This window comes from Oenanthe melanoleuca, chromosome 5 (genome assembly GCF_029582105.1).
Source record: "Oenanthe melanoleuca isolate GR-GAL-2019-014 chromosome 5, OMel1.0, whole genome shotgun sequence".
Lineage (NCBI taxonomy): Eukaryota > Metazoa > Chordata > Aves > Passeriformes > Muscicapidae > Oenanthe > Oenanthe melanoleuca.
Genome location: NC_079339.1, coordinates 13018758 through 13038062, shown reverse-complemented (window position 1 = coordinate 13038062; position 19305 = coordinate 13018758). Strand labels below are relative to the sequence as shown.

General features: G+C 35.2%; 1 protein-coding gene across 8 annotated transcripts in view; it reads left to right on the top strand.

The window, feature by feature from the left end:
* The window catches only part of SOX6 (SRY-box transcription factor 6), a 360677-nt gene that overhangs the window by 180400 nt on the left and 160972 nt on the right, over nucleotides 1-19305 (top strand). For all 8 annotated transcript variants that reach the window (XM_056492466.1, XM_056492469.1, XM_056492463.1 and 5 more), the window contains one exon: nucleotides 12918-13007. In XM_056492466.1, coding sequence (XP_056348441.1) covers nucleotides 12918-13007 — 90 coding nt within the window. The remainder of the gene's footprint in view (nucleotides 1-12917; nucleotides 13008-19305) is intronic.

Here is a 19305-nt window from a genome sequence, read left to right as displayed (position 1 = left end):
AGAGGGTGTTTGGGCACTGAACAGCTCCCTGGGGCACCAGTCACAGCTCTGAGCCTGGCAGAGCTCAAGAAGTGTTTGGACACTGCTCTCAAGCACAGGGTGTGACTCCTGGGGTCTCCTGTACAGGGCAAATGATCTGAGTGAGCCCTTCCTACTCTGAAGAGTCTGTGAATATAATGATTTTTCAGTACACTATGTCATTTAGCATTCAAAGAAATATATTTCCTGCCTGTCCTGTTCGTTGTAATAAATGCATCTAAGATCATAAACCAGAACTTACAAATGAATAATATTTTGTTCTGATAATGTGCAATTTTCTACTGGTCCTAAATGTGTAGAAAATCCAACAAAACATCAAAACAATTAAGTCTGTGTTAGATTCATTTGCATTTGGGTAAAGAGTATATCATAAACCAACATTAATCTACAATTTCAAAATAGCTGTGTAGAATTTCATGCATGCTTAAATTTCCTGGGGAGTTATGCAGCTAAAATTCACCTCATAAATTTAAACTCATTGTAAGTGTAGAGTCTGGATTAAATCAACAAAAGCAGGAAGACTAAATGTTTAATACAGAAATTGTGTAAATTGTCTTTTTTTACCTTCAATATAAATTTTAGTGAAGGTTGTGGCATAACTGAGCTCCATGGACTAGTTATTTTTTGTAGTGAGGAGGATTCTGGAAAAGAAAGAATGTTTAGTAGCACAATAGGAATTTAAAATAGCTTGATATAGGTAGTGTGAACTTAACTGCAGTTTCCCTTCTATGTAGCTGTGAGGATTTAATTACACTGAATAAGTTTTTGCCTTTTGTGTAGCAGATTTTTAAGTATTATTAAATAGCTCAGATGTTCACAAATGACCCCAATTTTCTCCACTCTGATATTTATTGTATTACTATGTTACATATTTTGAGAAGATGTTTATGATGTTTAATTTTTTGGTCCAGCTTTGGGGCAAAAATTATTTTCTGCTGTGGAACAGTGTAAATTAGTGCACAGAAATGTGACAGTGCTTGCTCTAAGCAAAGAGGGGACCTCATAGAAATCTGTCAGCCTGTACATGGGGGTGTCAAGAGCAAAAGGGGGTTATTCACCAGGACAGGGTGCAACATGCACTGCTTTATTATCATTGATGCTTTTATTTGCTGCAGTCCAGTGTGCAGGAACTATTTCATGGTCACTCTGTCTTTAATTTGGAGGGACCAGTACCCTTCAAATTGGCATTGTTTTCAAATCTGGCTACTAAATTTAATTTATAAAAGTCTGTTTATATATCTGTGTAAATAACCACAGGTTTAAACAGGTTTCAAATCTTTAATTCTGCACTATGTCTGCATAAGTGGTGAAAGCTTTCTTCAGCTGCCCAAATGAACTTAAAACATATTAAAATGAAACCAGTTTTTGTTTCCATGTAGAGAAGTATAATTTTCTTATATGAATAAGCAATAGCTTTTCCTGAAGAAGAATTCTAATTCATCCAGTTCACTGACAGGATGATCCCTCGTGAATGTGAAACTATCCAATACCTTGTTAAATTTTTACTGGTCAACCTGAAGCTTTAGTGTCTATTCATTGCTTATTATTCAAGCTGTGCTCAGAAGATGTGAATATTACACATTTGGCTAGGTTGGTTTGTTGTGCTTTTTTTTTTTTTTTTTTTTTTTCTTCCCCAGAATATTCAGTAAATGTGCTACAAACAAATTATTTTCTCAAAATCTTTATTAAGAGGAAAAGACTGTAGTCAGGATGCCAACTTCACAGGTGTGAGACTAAGAATAAACTTTAGAAACGTCATTGATTTCTTGGTTGTTCAGCTTGAGGTGCTTAGGCCCTGATTCTTTTCCAGGGGACCCAACTTTGTGCAGCAGTTTATATATAGTTATATATATTATAGCCTCAATCTTTACATTTACTTTACATTGACACAGCTGCAGCTGTGAATGTTCAGCAGTTCCTCAAATAAAGCCCCAAGTTTTTTTAAAGCGAGCTCCCAGAGAATGAAACTGCGACCCATCATTTCTCCTTCTGCAGTTCTCTCCCTCATTCATTTAGGTTCCTTTGAACTTTTGCAATGAAACATAGCCAATGACTGCATGGGCAGCAGCCTCATTTGCTCTGCAGCTCCAGTTTCTGCTTTCATCTGGGATTATCCCATGTGCTGAATATAGCAAGAGTACCATACAAAAATTGTGTACATTTTAAAAAATATGTAAAGAATATATCATAATGTACACAGGGGCCAAATTAGGATTTCCTGGGGAACTGTTAATTCTGAGATTTCCATATCTTTCCATTACTTGACTTAAGAAAATTAATAATGTTCTTTTATAGGAATAAAAATGATGGTTAATTTTCTCCTCTATGTATATAGGGAAATGAAAATGTGAGAATATTATTCTTGAAGACATTAGTGCCTTCTTTTCTAAGATCTTTTCTCAGCTATTATTCCAGAAGTATGTATCCATGGCAGTACTAGGTTAATACTTGAACTCCATGGTCTTAGAAATATTTTCCCACTAAATAGTTCTTTAAGTGTATGGTTAAGTAGACTGGTGAGATTTGTAAACCTTTTAAAGCTCTGTTTGTTGGAATTAGCTCAGGAAATTCTTGCTTGATCATTATTTATGTTTTTATAAGATATGATAATTTGTTTAGGTCAAAATTTTAATAGTGAAAAAGGGGCTGCAGAACTGATTTTGTCAGTGTATTATAGTGTCCTAGAAAAGATTGCATCATGTGCCATAGAGACCTTCAGAAATGGTAAATAGAGAGGAGATTCTAGCTATTGTTTTCATTCCTTTGCATCCTTGTTTGAAGTAATTTCAAATCAAGAGCATATTATTTTGCTTTCTTTGTATTATATTTTTACATACAAAAACGCTTAAGGATTTCTCATGAAAAATTCTTTTTGTTATACAATTGTTTTAATTTCAGAATATTTTATGTACGAGCTGTGTTAAGATTTTTATACACAATATTAAGAAGCCTTCAAATAATTAAACAGATGTTTATTACTGCATTATTAGGGTAATGAGTAGAACATGATTTGGGGGAACAAAATAGAGGTCTTTTGAATCATTCAGGTTTTGTTCATAAGTCATCTGGTGTCACAAATTTTGCAAGGAACATTAATCAGTTTAATAGAAACTGATTTTCCTTGCTTTTCAGAAAGTCCCCTCACTCCCATTCCCTCAATTCTCTGAAACTAACCTGGTGTGAAGGAGCCTCCACACTTTTGATTTTTGTACTACCTTTTGTTTAAGGTGCTTTTTATCCTCAAAACTTTGCCTAATGATTTCATATTAATTTTACAGAACTTCTGCCTTGTTAAAATATACAATACTCAGCTGGTGTTGTACTTGATAGAAGGAGCAATAACATAAATGTCTATTTGTGCACCAGAGAATTTCTGGAGTTGAGATGGGATCCTCTACTTGCATCAGCTTGGTCCAAGAAAAGTTGTGCAATGTTCAGAGAAAAGAAAATCTGCCCCCCTGTCCTTAATAAAATGCCTGGGTTTAGTACAGAGCTGTTCACATCCTGCATTCCATCTGCAGCTTCTTGAGCTACTAGGGAAATTAATTTTTAAAAGAGAGATGCTCCATGTCCAAAAAACATATGGTGCATGACTTTTTTCCAGGGCAGTTTAACAAAGAAACATTTAAATATTACACTCTTAATATTTGTTTGAGTAATAAGGAGAAGAATGTCACTTCAGCTCAGAAGTGTTTGAGAAGAGTGGATGCCAAAGATGAGAGTGAATTGTTTAGGGTTATAAAAAGGCTGTAACAATGTACAGAGAGATGAGATTATGGGAAAGAATAATTAGACCAAATATTGGGAGAAATTTCAAATCTTTTGAAGACTAAGTGGGCTGTGATGGAGCTATGCTGAGTTCTAGTTCAGATATTGGCTTAGTCTGTTCTTTTCCACTCTGAGAAAAAAAAATAAGAGAAAATGTAGAGCTGTTCAATAAAGAAAGATGTGAGGATGTGGAGGCAAAGAAAATAATGAAAATTGATGTCTGCTTCCATTAGCACAACTTATCTCCCTTCCAAAAGTAACAAATATTGCAAATCCTATTGATTTCATTACTTTGCTAGTATGTGCATAGCAAGAGGCAGGAAAATAAGAGTATCATTCTCCTTTTTCATATCAGTTTATATAGTCTTTTTGCTGGGGATTGCAAGCAAATTGTGCTCCCTTTTTCCTGTCTATCCCTGATTGCTGTTTAAACCCTAAAGGGACTTTCTCTTGCCCATATTACATGTTCACTTGGAAAGTAAATAGAGGTGCAGATACTTAGAGAATAGGTGAATACATGTAATACACTGTGTACTACCATTGTAATGCAAATAAGGAAATAACTTCAATGAATACAGCCAATCTAACAGTAAAATACAGCTTATCATGGAATGGAGATTTTAAGTGGAGGAATGAAATGTACATGTAATTTTAATAGACTTAAAAGATATTTCTCTTGTACTAATATGCCAAAACATTTCATCCAAGCAATTACACTGACACTTGAGAAAGCTTCTTTTGACATACAGAGTGTATTGTCTAGTGCAGTGTTCATGAAATTAACATTTTCCTGAAGTAATCATATACAATTAAGTGACCAAATAGTTCTGAGGCAATACAACTGTATTTCACAGGAACTAAATATATTTCTTCACACTGATCCTGCATGTTTTAGTTGAGCAGTCATTAGCATGTTTATAATGGTTCTAATTTAGCACAACATTTTCTGAATTTCATCCTTGAGTCATTTACAAATTGTTCATATTGAGTAAACAAAGGAAACAGATTGCATTTTATACTTAGTAATTTATCTGAAAGAAGAGGGGAGGGTTAATTGTCTGAAAGTTTTGCTCTGTTTGGGGAAGTGATTCTAGTCTTGCCTTGCTTGGCACACAATGCCTTTTTCCCTCTGTTCTAGGGGGAAAAGAAAAAAAAAAAAAAAAAAGCAGAATGGAGGAGTGAGTAAAATGAAAAATTAGGAGCAGGACAAGATTTGCCACTCCCAAAGGGGAGTGTGGAGCAGAACTGGAGCTGGCACGAGATTATCTAAAACAGTTGGTGCATTCCTTAATGATCAAGTGCTTGAGAAGGCCAGCTCTCTCTCACAGAGCATCTGTGTTGATGTTTATATCAGTGCCCTGCTGTATGGGAAAAGCATGCTTTCTCTTGTTGCTTTTCTAAAAATAGTATGGCATATAGCATTGTATGAGTTATTTTAAGAGAACAAAAACATTTGCAAGGTTAAAGGTCCTGCTTTTTAATAAATAAATAAAAATAAAGGTCAGGACTGTATCTTGGGCTGTTCTTTCCATGAAATTCAAACTCCTTTTTATCTAGAGTTTTGCACTGGGCAGAATTCTGCTCTTTGCACTACAGAGTTCCTGTTGAAACAAACCATTTTAGGCAGCATTGGTAGAAGTTCAGACTCAACAGTTTTTCCCACTAGCTACATCATAAAAAGCAGGTCTGGAAGCCACCCCCAGCTAAATTCCAGTGTTTCTGTTTAGAATGTCTGTTGTTTCATGTGAGATCTAGACCATTCAAGTAGTGCAAATGAATTCAGAGGAAAACCAGAACATTTTAATGCCTAATTATTTTTAGTGATCTTGGAGAGTTTTAATTAAAAGTTAAGAGACCTCTCCAAGCTCTTACGGTTCTAATTTTATCATATTGTGGAAATCTTGTCACTATGAAAAAATGTGCAGCAATTGGCAGATCTGCCTGGTTCCCTGTCCTAAACCAAACAGTGTGTTTGGAAGTCAGATCTCAGTAGCATTTCCATCATTGCTCTTGCAAGAAATCATCTACTGTGAGCTCACTGCCTTCTGCATATAATTGGATAAATCCAATAAAATAAAGGCAGCCCTTTTTGCTTTTTTTGAATTTGTTTGGTTAGGTTTTGTTTGTTGTTTTTTGGTTTTTTTCTGGTTTGTTTTTTCTTCTCCTTTTTAAAAAAAAAAAAAAAACCAAACTTCTGCATAGTTTAATAGTAAAGAGTCAATATGAGAGGAGGGAGCAAGTGACTGGCCAGGATTATTTGTCTCCTTAACATCCCAAGCAAGACATAGAATTTAGGAAAGGTTTTATTTATTTGTAATTTGCAATAAAAAACAAGCAAAAGGAATTAGCATATTTTCCTGTTCTAAATGTCATGCTGCTCATTTTTATGTTGTGACTGTGCTTTTTGCTTTTCAAGAACTTGAATTTGGAGAGCTTATTGTATCGAGAAATTCTTGAAAATTTTGCCAAGGAGATCAATTCACTGGCTAACAATGTGTTGAAATGCCTTATATTTTAATTTTCTGTTAGAGCATGACAATTAATTATGGTACAAGAATGGTGTGGAAATTGAGAAGGATGAGATGAGATTCTCCTGACCTGCTGCTCCACTGACAGCAAGATTGAAGCCAAGCTGCTTATGAGCAAGAGGCAGTGGCAGAATATTGCAAACAGGGATGTTAAGCCTTCAGGCTGATTTTTGATTAGTTTTGTATTGTTGCTGTCTCCTTTTATTTAAAGTTTATCAAGACAGAAAAGGAAAATTTGTGTTTGAAAAAAGAAAAAAAGGAACTATGGCAACAAAAAATCTATTTTAGTAATGTTACACAAATGTTACATCTTTGGATTAAAACAGAATAGATGTACCATCCAGCAGTTAAATTTCTAATAGTCGTGGTTAAACTATATTTTATTTTTCAAGTAGTGAATGAAGTCCTTAATTTAATTTTGAATTGTTAGAAGATAATAATATTGTGTTCCTTCAAAGTGAATTAAATTAACCTTTTTCTTTTCTCTTTGATACTGAAATGTTAGAGTTTGCATATAATTTTAAAACATATAACATGAAGCATGAAAATTAGGAAATATTTTTATGATTTCATTCTGTACTAGGTGGTTCTTTACCTCAAGGAGGTCTGATTGGCAGTGAACTCACAAAAGACACATAAACAAGCTGTTGCCATGAACTCAGAGAGGAATAAATATCTAAACTAAATATATTGTTAACTAAATATCCCAACACAGGTGTATTAAAACTCATGACAGGTTTTTAAAAGACATATTCAATTTTCTGAATATTTCACAATTTTAATAACTGGCTCTAATAATAGCAACAATGGACCTGCTGCTGTTTTAGTTTAATTGTAAGTAACAAAGATTGGCTAGAGTAAAATTAAATTCTGCTTGACTATTATTCAGAAATTTCTGCACTGGTTTAGTTTAGATTTTTCTACTCAGAAGAAGATTTCATATTCTGTGAAAAATATTGAAACAAAACTTCCTCTTTTAAATCTGTGGTGTATTGAGTTATTTATTTTAGATGTCATGTCCTTAGTTTCACCCACTTGAAAAAAACACATTTGCACTTGAAGCATGGGGAAAAGGTGCAAGAGGAATCAGGCCAAAAATGGTAGTCACTGTAATGTTAATTTGCAATTTAGTTGGTTTTTTGGGGGAAAAGCAGCTCTTCTGTAGAAGGAATCAAGTGCAGTAGGCCTAGTAAGCACACAAATGTCTGTCACAAGGAGTTCACAATCTTATTTAACATTCTTTCAAAGAAAGAAAAGACCCACACAATACTTCTTCTCAAACAAATATTTCGTAGGTGCTGACAGGCTAATTCCACTTGTGCTGTTTTTCTTACACAGACTTGAATGAAGCATGTGAGCTCATTTGACAAAGGCTGGTCCAAAGGACACCTTTTCTCCCTTGGAGCTGAAGGCAAATAAATGCAATGAAGGGTAGCTTGGGGAATATAGAACATTAGAGGTGAAGGAACTTGCAAATTGATATTTAGTCCCAAACCCTGCTCAAACGTGATATTTTTATTTTTAACAATATCTACTAAATTATAATAGGATGTAACTATAGACTTTGTCCTGAAATAGAGACAAAGATGCCTTTAGTTCTGTAGTGTCATTCTTTTAAAATGCAGAAAAGAACTCCATCCTCCTCCTACTGTGGATCTGATCATGTTTCAGAGCATTTTCTCTTGCAGCATGCCTGATTTCTCTTCTAAATCCTCTACCTTGTCTTTCCCAGTGTCTCTTTCCTTGAAATGTAACAATTCAGATGCATGTAGAAATATGTCACCTATACCTTTGATTGAATTATATTTCTGTATTGTTTATGAACTTGCTGTGCATTTGCAATCATTATTAATGAATCAATGTGCTTTTGTCTTCTGTCACAAAGTAATGTGTGTATTCAAAAAGAATTGTATGCAAAACAAGTCATCTTTTAGAACTCATATCAATAATAATTAGCAGTTTGCAGTATTGTTACAACATGTTTTGAGGGAAGCTTATTATAAAAGAAATAACAAGGCACTGCACAGTAGAGAGAATAAGACAGTTCAGTTGATCGCTGGCATAGGTGTTATAAATATGCCAGTCTGTACTATAGTGTTTTATTAAGTCTCAAAAAGTCAAAGCTGATTTGAAATAATAATGTCTGACAGTCAGGGCTTTGAAGTTTTGCTGCTGCACTCTCACATTTAGGTTTTCTTTTATGTATGACTTTACCATAAAAAAACAAAAACTCACACATGGCATGAACGTCTTTTTTTTTTTATTATTTTTTTTATTCCTCTGTATTTCAAAGAAAGTAATAGGAGGCTACTTCAGTGAATTAAGAAAAGAAAAAAAAGAAGGAACAACCCCCCAAAATCAATGAGGATAGGTACAGGCCACTGCCAGGTCATACAGTATTCATGTAAGCTAGAGTTGGGGTGAGTAACTTGTTGAAGAATGTAATAGTGAAATTAAAAGGGGGAAAAAGAACCAGAACTGAAAATGGGGGAGAATAAGGACGAGACAGGAGGCAAAAGCTCGTCCTGATTCAAACAAGATGACTTTCATTCAGTCAGAAGAACTTGAGAGCTTGGCTGTGATAGCTAACACGCTCGTTCTTCATCACCAGCCCTGCAACAAAGAGCTGGATTCCATCCATTCCATGACTGATTGATTACCCAACGGACAAATGTTAATTCTTTTCATCGATGCTTTGTCATTGTGAAGAGATCCTTTTCATCTAACACCTAGGGTTTTTTCCCCTCAGCTTTTTTTTTTTTTTTTTTATCCCTGATTATATATATATCTTTTAACATCCTCTTCTCATTCACCTTTGCAAAACTGTCATGTCTAACAAGATTCTCACAGTACTTTAAACTCCTTTAGTTTACAATTAAAATTGCTAACTAAGTATGTAACAAACCGTGATATTAAATAATACTCAATGATTTAATTTAGTCATCATAATTACACTTAACCTGTTTGCTGTCCTTGAAGGAAATTTTTTCCTAGTTGACAAGAGAAGAATATAAAGGAAGAGAAGCTGTGTGTTTTTTAATAGAATAAATTGCTCCGGTGCAACTTCACGAGTTTGATCCTACATGTGCCAGTAGGAAATATGTTACTTTGCAGCATGAGCCTAACTGTGGCTCATAAAGTCAGTGAGAAGAGCTAAAAATGTATAAATGCTAATTTCTTTCATTGCTTCTTTTATAATTGTCTTTAGCAAGAATAGCCCTGCGTGTTGAGAATGTCGGGATCCACGAGGTTTGGGAGTGGTGCAGAGGCAGAGCTGGGAGAGTGATGCAGAGCAGGGAGAGTGATGCAGTGCAGATGTGAATTCGGGCTCCTTTCTTCCCTGCTCGGTGCTGGATTCCAAGGCAGTGTTTTGTTTCTGTAATGAATCAAATCAGAGAATGAGTCAATGTGGATGAAGATGTTTTACTGAAGTCAGGAGATGTCTCTGTAGGTTTATAGGATTTTATGTGATTTTGTGGATTTTGTATCTCTGTAAAAATTAATTTTCAGTACAGAAAGAAGAAAAATCCTCTTCTGATTCACAAACCTTCTCAAAATGTGTGTTTGTGAACAAGGAATACAGAACTTGAGGGGAGTCATGCCTTTCAAGTATAAGCCTTTATATTTAGTTCTGGGTCTAATGTGAAGAACCTGCAGAGGGTCTTAACCACATACCATTATTTTAAATTTGAAAAATTATGCAGCATAAACACGGTAATTGAAAATGTACAGGATTTTCACAACTCTACTTTTACAATGATATAAAAAAGTTTATTAAAAGGCTCATTGTGTAATCATTTTTGTAATCATCCCAATAGCAAAATACAGTAGCTATAAATTGTGTGGTCAGATCCAGAACACGGAATTTGAATGAGATAGGGGTGTTAAAAGAACTCTTTCTTAAGGAATTTTTCAGCCATTTGAGGAGAAAAATTCTAACTAGCAATGTGATTATATCAAAAAGGCACACAAATAGACCTGTTTTCCAATCTAGCTCTTTCCCAGTCTGTCTTTAGAAATACATTTTTTGCCCTTACATAATATAAGAACACTACAGATAAGCATGGGTGTTCTGAGGAACAGTGAGAGAAGAAATAAAAGAAGTGCTTTTGAGGAAAGTATTTTATCAACTCCAGTAATATGCTAGTTTTTTCTTTTTTTTCCTTCTGTATTGGAATCTGTTTTTTTCTTTGTGTGAATTGAGGAAAGCATCTTAGTTAAAAGCAGTAGAATATATAACTTAGAGCAAACATCAAAATAAAATTCTAAAGCTTTTTTTTTTCAGGGATGTGGGGTCTGAAATTTTGGCAGGGGAGAAACACAGAAACCTCTTTTTAAACTAATCATGATATCACAAAAAAGGACAAATTATAATGTTCTATTGATAATTGATGGTTATTTCTTGATTCTCCTATTATCAGGCCAGAACTCATAAAAGTAATAAGTGCCTGTTATTGTTAAAAGTAAATTGTTATTATATAACTAGTATTTTAACACTGCCTATTGCAACTTACAGCTCCTTAATTTTGTCTCTTTCATAGAAAGATATAATTAGTAAATAAATTAGCTTTTCTGCTGAAATATTACTTCAAAAATATTTATGAGCTGTGTTGTCTTTCCAAGGAGGCTTGCATGGTGAAAATGTGTGGCAATTAAAACCTGATCTTTGATCTCTTGATAGTTATAGTTTGGTTTGCTTTCAACTGGTTTTTGTTTTGTTTGGGGTTTTTGTTGGTTTGTTTATGTCAAATGAGTTACACTAATGATATTTTAGGCTGAAATGACTTGTACCCTTAAATACAATTGGCCATATGACCATTTTCTTCCTTAAACTTCTCCCTAAGTCTTTAACTCCTCCTTTTGTGACCTCTTTGAACGTCTCTCCTCCCTCTGAGTATTTTTGGAATCCTCTGAAGCAGAACAAACTGTTACCCGTTGCAATGATATGATCTGTGTTGCCATTCTTAAATCTGAGCTTTTTGCTTTTGCTTTCACATGTGTGAGTGCTTCTGCTGGGACTGCTGAAATGAGAATTTCAGCTGCGATTTGACCTTAGTCTGCCAGTAATTTAGTGGAAGTTAAGTTAGACTGAATTCTGCCTTCTCCTACAACCCACTGTTAATTCGTGACTGGAGTAGGACCAATACAAAAATAATCAAAATCTGGAATATTATTTGGCAAACTGGGGCTAAGGGCTTGCAAGGAGCTCAGCACAGACATTGTTGGTGAGTCTGTCTATGGGTGAAAATAAGCACAAAGAGGTTAACAGATTTTATTGTTGCTAACTGGGAAGGAAAAATAAGTGTTGAGTTGTTTGTGAAGTTTTCTTGATAATTGTTTAGTAATCTGAATTGTGCTTCTTAAAAATCATAAAAACCCCACATCACATTAACCACAGAATCATAGAATGGCCTGGGTGGGAAGGGACCTTAAAGATAATTTTACTCCAACCCCTGCTGTGGGCAGGGACATCTTCCACTAGATCAGGTTGCTCAGAACCCCATCCAGCCTGGTCCTGAACACTGCCAGGGATGGGGCATCCACAGCTTCTCTGGGCATCCTCTTCCTTTGCCTCACTACCTTCCCAGTAAAGAATTGTCTCCTAATATCTAATCTAAACCTACTCTCTTTCAGTTTGAAGCCATTCCCCCTTGACCTGTCACTAGATTCTCTTGTAAACAGTCTCTTCATCTTTCTTGTAGTCTCCCTCCAGGAGAATTTGCAGTCTTGTAGGCTCCCTTCATAAGAATTTCTAGCTTAAAAATCACCTTTTCTAGGTATCTGCAAGGTTATCTATAATTTAGACATCAGAGCCAATTAGTTTAATTTAGGAACTGAAAAAAACCTTTAGGATTTATTGAAGCCTGTTATGCTCAATATAAAATTTTGTCGTGGGATTGGGGTGTGATCATTGGAAGCTTACTAGGGCCAACCTTTTACTTTCTCCAAAGTGTAATGATTTCAGTGACAGTTTTGCCTACAGAAGGCCTCCCAGGCTGGGGCAAAGCCTTGAAATGCATTCTGAAGTTCTTGTCATGAGAGCTGATCTTCTAATCATTGCGTGTTGTTTGTAGCGTACTGAGAAAATTTCTGATACTGTGAGCATCGAATATGTAGAGTGCTTTCATGAATTCCATGGAGACATTATGTGAATAACTTCTGCATTGACATGGGTATAAAAATGGGTTTCAGATGTCACTGTGTGCCAAATTTCCAAAAAAAGCTACTAAATCTTCATGTATAATTTCGAGTGTACAATCATTCTCAAATGAAAAAGACAGAACTCGTATATACATTGGCAATCTATGCATGTAAATTGGCAGTTAGCATGCATAAATCCTCAACGAAGTTTTCCTTTCAATTAGACCCTTGTTAAATCCATAGTAACTCCATTAACCTCAGGGGAATTACTTTGGATTTAAAATGCAGTTAAATAAGAACTCTGGCTGCAAGATCATTTCCTTTCTCAGCTATGGTTCGACTGGTACTGGGAGAACAGTTTTAAAATGAAGGTGGTACCTGTTTTCCTGTAAGAATATGTTTCATAATTCCTTTTTTTTTTTTTTTTTTTTCCCTAAATAGATTCATCCTGTATGGAAAAGCTACTTTCTAAAGACTGGAAGGAGAAGATGGAAAAATTAAACACAAGTGATCTCCTTGGAGAAATTAAAGGTATCTCACTAGAGCAAATTTTACATGCTTGCATATATTTTAAGAAGGGGATTGAGGATTTTTGAAAGTGCAGAAAAAAATAATAGAAATAGATGTCATGACTAGAGGGTGCCATGCTTTCCAGGCAACTCACCCCAGTTTTTAACATTTATCTTCAAAATGATGGATGAATGTGCCAAAAAAATGGAGTATGTCACAGTCAGTATCAGGGATGTTATCACAAAACACCAGGTTAGTTACATTGGTTCACTGACATCAGCATAGATCTCTGAGCAGAGGAAGAGGAAGAAATGCAGAGTTACTAGTACTTGGTACAGCTTCTTCCCAGTTGCACAAACTGTGTGTAGAAATAACTTTCAGATTATAAAAGGTGGTAATTGTGTCATTGCTATTCTAAAATCTTTGATTCAAAGTTGGAAAAAAAAATTTGTTCTATTAATTCTGTTATGCAGAGAAAGAGCAGGTCTGGATAAAATTTGGGGCTTACTGAAAACAGTGCAAATTTGTTGTATTTGTGGGCAATAATTTCCTGTATTCTCCTTGTTTCTTGAGCCAGCATGCTAGGAAAAGTAGAATTCTCTTGACAATTAAGTATTAACTAGAAAACTTGAAGTGTTTTTTCCCACCCATCAATTCTTCCATGCATTTTCTTAGTAAGAAGAAATTCAGTGTTATTGATTAAGCAACAAATTTAACATGTGCTTTTTTTGGTGCTGTAAGAAGAGGTCATAACTCCACATGCTTGAGGAGTATACAAAGTACCCAAGATTTATTTATTTTCATTTGTACAATTTTGTTAAACTGCAACTAAAAAGGTGTGGAAACAAAGAGCCATGTTCATAATATTAATAAATGCTTTCTGTAAAATTCTTTAATGTAAAAAAAATAAGGTATTCTATTTGATGAAAATTGATGCTTAGGGATTTAAATTTACACCGGGGAAATTCAGGATAGTTCAATTTTTTTTTCACATTTTATTATACAAGTAGATGAAAGATTGGCTTTTTTTAATAAGTAAGTTATAATTGGTTCCTTCAGGACTAAAAATCTGTTGGATTCTCCTGATTTTTCTGGTAGAATTATGACAATCCATATATGTTAGGCAGGTAAGAAATCCCACAGTAATGTCAGTGACAGAAACATAGCATAAAATTTTGCAGGAACATGTTAAAATTGACTGCAATAAAATCCCCCCAAAATTGTCTTGAAATCACAATCTATTTAAAGCCATATTGTCTCTTAATAGTGTGGAAAACATTGAATGCTAGTTGAATTATTATTGTCTATTAATTGCAAAATATAGCTACTTAGTCTTTAAATAGAAACTACTTGAATGCTATTAGCGAATCAAATTTAAAAGAGGTGCCATCACTAACAATGCAGAATAATGTTCTTTATTCTTTTATATGGCACAAAATGCTTTCTAATGGCTTCTCATTTATTGAAAAAGGAAGGTTTGTTTCTCTGGATTTACGTTGCTCCTCTTATTTTCTTAGCATGTATGTTCTCTGCAGAGCGAGTGGGTAGAGTCCTTGCCTCTCATCCTTTTCTCATCTACCTGCAAAGCACTCTCACTCACATTTGGAACAATTCTCTACCACCTTTTCCAGGGAAATAGCCTGTTAGCTGTATAAAAAGGGCCATCAGATTAGGCTCAGCACATTTATGTGTTGCTAGTCCCCCAGTTATTTTCCACATCCTGTTTCCTGTGTAACCTGTCCTTAAGTTGTCACAATATCTGCAATATTCATCCATGCTGCTTGTTGGCTTCCAGCAAGATGAGATGCTGAATCTTTGCTACTGCAGCTGCATTTAATTTTTTAAAAATAGAATCAACATGGAGGACAAGTAATGGTTGCAGTTATGTTGTGCTCTACACTTGAAACCTCTTGACAAAGGCATTAGTATGGTTTTATAGTAGAAGAAAACTAGGTGCAGGGTTACATAGCTGGAGAAGGAACAGGTCTGAAGTGGGAGTCCTTCCTTTCCTTTGGGCTCCCAAACCCATGGCCTAACCACTGTCTGCAGGCTGCTTACCTCTGAGCCAACAAAACCACTATTAACCCAAGAGTCTGCTATTAACTCCTATTAGCATTTGTGTACTTTAAATCAGCTCAGGAAGGACAAAAAAAAAAAAAAAAAAAAACAAACCAAATAAAAAACAATCTAGTACATGGCAGCATGAAAGCTTGATTACATGAAGGAAACAAAACAAAGTAGGGGAAGCATATTTTAAAATAAATCCTTTCATTGTTCAAGGTGGTAGATTCCACAATAATGAAGCTCATTTTCATAGTGATGATTGAATTTCCATCAAGGTAGCTGGCAGGGCATTCTGGGATCTCAAGGAACTACATTTGAAAGCCTGTTGTCTTTGGGAGGTCAAAAATATTTTCCCTTAATTTCCATTAGATTCTAAATAATTTTATTGAATCGCTCTTGTGCAGAATTTCTGTTCATATTGCCAAAAGCCTAACTTAAAGACATGAAGTGATGTGGTAAAAATAAATAAATGAGTTCATTAGGGAAAAAAAGAAATCCTGATTATAAGAAAGGAAGGTGTGGTCCTGTGAGGAGCTGCTCTTTGCACTGACTGTTACTGGGAGTTGTTTATTTTAGAGAGAAGGCGTTGTTCTCACTAAGGATAACCTGAGCACATATTCTTCCTCTGTGTCTGCACAGCCACAGCCCTCCCCCTTCAGTGAAAGACTAGCATCTTGGTTGTGGGAAGGCAGTCACTAAGAATCAGTGCCAGAAAAAAGGATGAAAGCAGGAAAAAAAAAATGTACCACTGACACAAACTGTTTCTATTCATGTTTGGGAAGCACACAGACAAGAAGAAAAGATAATTGGCTGAGAGAAACAAATAAAAACGGTATTTTCTTGCTTTACCTTCTATATTTAGAACACAATAGTGTTAATCAAGATATAATTATAAACTATATCTATTAATTCAGACAATAGAGGCCAATACAAAAGTAACAAACAGTGAATAATTCATTTTTTCTCAGTGTGGGATTGTTCCTGTTCACAATTACTCTTGCATAGTGTGCTTCACTTGTAAAATTGCTTTTTCTGAGTTTCTTTATTAGGATTTCAGTTATTGATAATGGTCCAGATTCTTCCTTGAATTCCAGCCAAACAAGCCATTGACTTCAGGGAGGTTGCATGAAACTGAGGAGAATCTGGCAGAATGCTTTGTAGCCAAATTCCAGTGGTTAAATAAGCCTGCTTGTTCATTTGATATGTTTATAAATGAAACACATAGGTCAAATTTTCAAAGGTCTCTGAGGCAGTTGACCTGAGTTAAATGCCTTGCTCACCTGGAAAAAAAAAAACCACCCTGAGCTGTCTGTGCAAATCATTAGATTGCATGCTATTTGCCAGAGTGTGCATGCAAATAGATTTATTTAAGGTATACAAGCAATTTGTTAGGCTTACATCTGGCTTTTGCAGTATTTGGTTTCTTTTGTATAAAAATTAGGATCAGGAAATACTTTTCATTCTAATTGTTGCTATTACATATTTGAATAAACAAAGTGGGGCAGGGCTCTTTTCTTGATTCCCAGATATTTGGGTGCTCAGAGCTCTGTCCTTACCCTCCCTCACTGCATGCATTTCTGTTGCTTGGTTATCTAGCTTTTCTGCAGCAGCCACAGCTAGGCAGAGTAGCATCATTTATCACTATACAGAGTCTGTTTTAAGTTTTCTCTTTCTGTTCCAAATATAAATCTCTGGAATAGCACGGTCTTGCATGCATCAGGCACTTGTCCTACTGAAATAGCCTGCAATGGTCTTTCTCAGCATGCAGAGTCTTTGAAGATCAAATAAGAAAGGTCAGTCTCTGAGTAACTTAAGCAATGATGTTATCGTGGAAGGGTCAGACTTGGTCTAGCAGTGACTCCTGGGTCAGCAGCACTGTGCTGCAGGTTAGTCTCTGCCTTCCATCCGTGCTGTTCACAACTGGACTCTGTATTTATGGGCATTGTGACTGGAATGTCACATGCTGTCTTTGTACAGTAGACTCTATTTTGGGGAGGTGAGTGATTGATGTCCATGGCTTTATCCAGCACAGGAGGCTGTTTCCATTATGCTCCCCGTGCTTATCCCGTCTCCTTTTATATTTGCAAGAGTCTAAACCCCCTGTTTTGTGTGGCATGTGTGCATTTAATGGCCTCAAAATGTTTGGGTAGGTGGGAAGCAACATTCCTGTTTCCTAGGGAAAGGTGAATTTAGTATAATGAAGCAACTTCACCCACCTGATAGTCTTGTAAGATATCCACAAGCAATTTTGGAAAGGATATTTGTCCCTGGTAAGAGAACAGGAGAGACATGAGGAGGTGTTTTCCAGGAGCATTTTTTGTGTGTATTTATGACTGGAAAAGGACATTGAGGCACAACTGTTTGAATCCAGTAATTTAACACTCTCCATTTCTGGAATAGTCTTGGAAAGAGTTGTGCATGAATGAATCCTTGAGAAAGTTGTGGTTTTTACAGTGAATTAATTTTTTTAAAAACATGCATGATTTACAAAACATTTTAAAATGTTAGTTTTGCTTCTATTTTATAGAATTTGTTTTCACAGATGAGCTTTCAGGTGTTCCTTGCTTCACTATATCAAATGTGAAGTCCATTTTGAGGAAAATAAATCTATTTTCCTTTAGCCCTGATCAACACCGTAGTCTGAATTTCTAGTAATTATTTTTCAGTATAATTGCTGAAAATTCTTTCTCATGAAGTCTAAGGGTATATAACAGTCTGCCTCATAAATATGTATAAATAAATATATATAAGTCTTATATCACAGAGGCACTCAGAGGTTTTTAATTATGTCACTTTGTATGGCTATAGACATTTCAAAGCTCCCCTTTGTGCTCTCTGTTATAAACATATTTTATTTCTTTTGAAGTCTGTGTGATATACATACTAGCAATTAAAAACCCAGCTCAGGCTTTGAGACACAAGGTCTTCTTAATTAAAACTCAAACAAAAGCTACAAGCAGAAGCCCCACTATATGATTAAGGTCTAAAGTGTTATGATACATTAGAATCATTGTTAACTGCTAGGATTTAAAAAATCAATACACAGGAAAAAGAATCAACTGGTTCCAATTAGTGAAACCAATGAAAACATTCAACTAAACAGCACAGTCCAGAACCCCTACACCCAAATCCTCAAGAAATTGGTCCTGATTAGGAATATACCACAGGCTGTAAAGGTTTTTCATAATGAATTTATTGCCATGATGCATGAAGTGATATATTTAGCTTTGTGTTGCAGCTCTCCAGATCAGAGCAGTACTTTTGTTTTGCCATTACTCCAGCCACTAGCACTTTGTGTAACATGGTACAAGGGCTGTGCTTCCAGGTCTAACCTGACCTTCCAAATTAAGACATTTGAATGCCTGAATATTTCATAAGCACTTCCAACAGTTAATGTTTGCATGCCCTTTAGTCAAATTTGCTTGAAGAAGGTAATGAATTCCAAAAAGAAAAATATTTTGGTTAAGCTTACCAAGCCCCATTGTGTCTATTTGTTATGGTCAAGACACCAGCACAATTAGAGTAACCATCAGTATGAAACACATTCTGCTATATTATCTATTTTCTTCTCGGCTTTTTTTTTTCTTTTTTTTTTTTTTTTTCTTTAAATTGAAATATGTTTCTTCAGAGTCTGGATTTAAACATACATACCCCCAGCTGTACAGAGAGGGAGAGTAGTTCTGTGGAAGAGATTGGACTGCTCATTGTACATAGTGCTAGTGTTTAAATTATGTACATATAATCTTGGCAGGATTGAAAGTGTGTTTATCACATTACAAAAAGCCAAACATTTTTGTTGCTCTAGTCTTTTGTGAGAGGGTTGTATTTCAGTGCCACCTCTCACAATCATGCCTACTTCTAATGTTGAAAGTTAATGACTATTACCATTTCTAGTTCTTAAAACTCCAGAACTATAAATTACACTGTAATCAACCTTTCACATAAATCAAGTTTTCCATATTGTTGAATATATTTTATAAAAAACATCAAGCAGGATGCATGCCATTTAGTTCCAGACACACAATGCTTTTTTTTTGCTTACCACAATCACAGAAATCTATATGTTTTTTACCTTATCAGTGTATATTTCTAAGCTTAACTATTCAGAGGTCAAGGTATGAACTCTGTACTAGACTGAAATAAATATGACAGCCCACTTATATTCTGGGTTTTTTGAAATATGTCCCAAATAATGTAGTAAGAAATAGTATCAACTGTTCATGGGAAAAAGCAACAAGATGGATAATGATGCTAA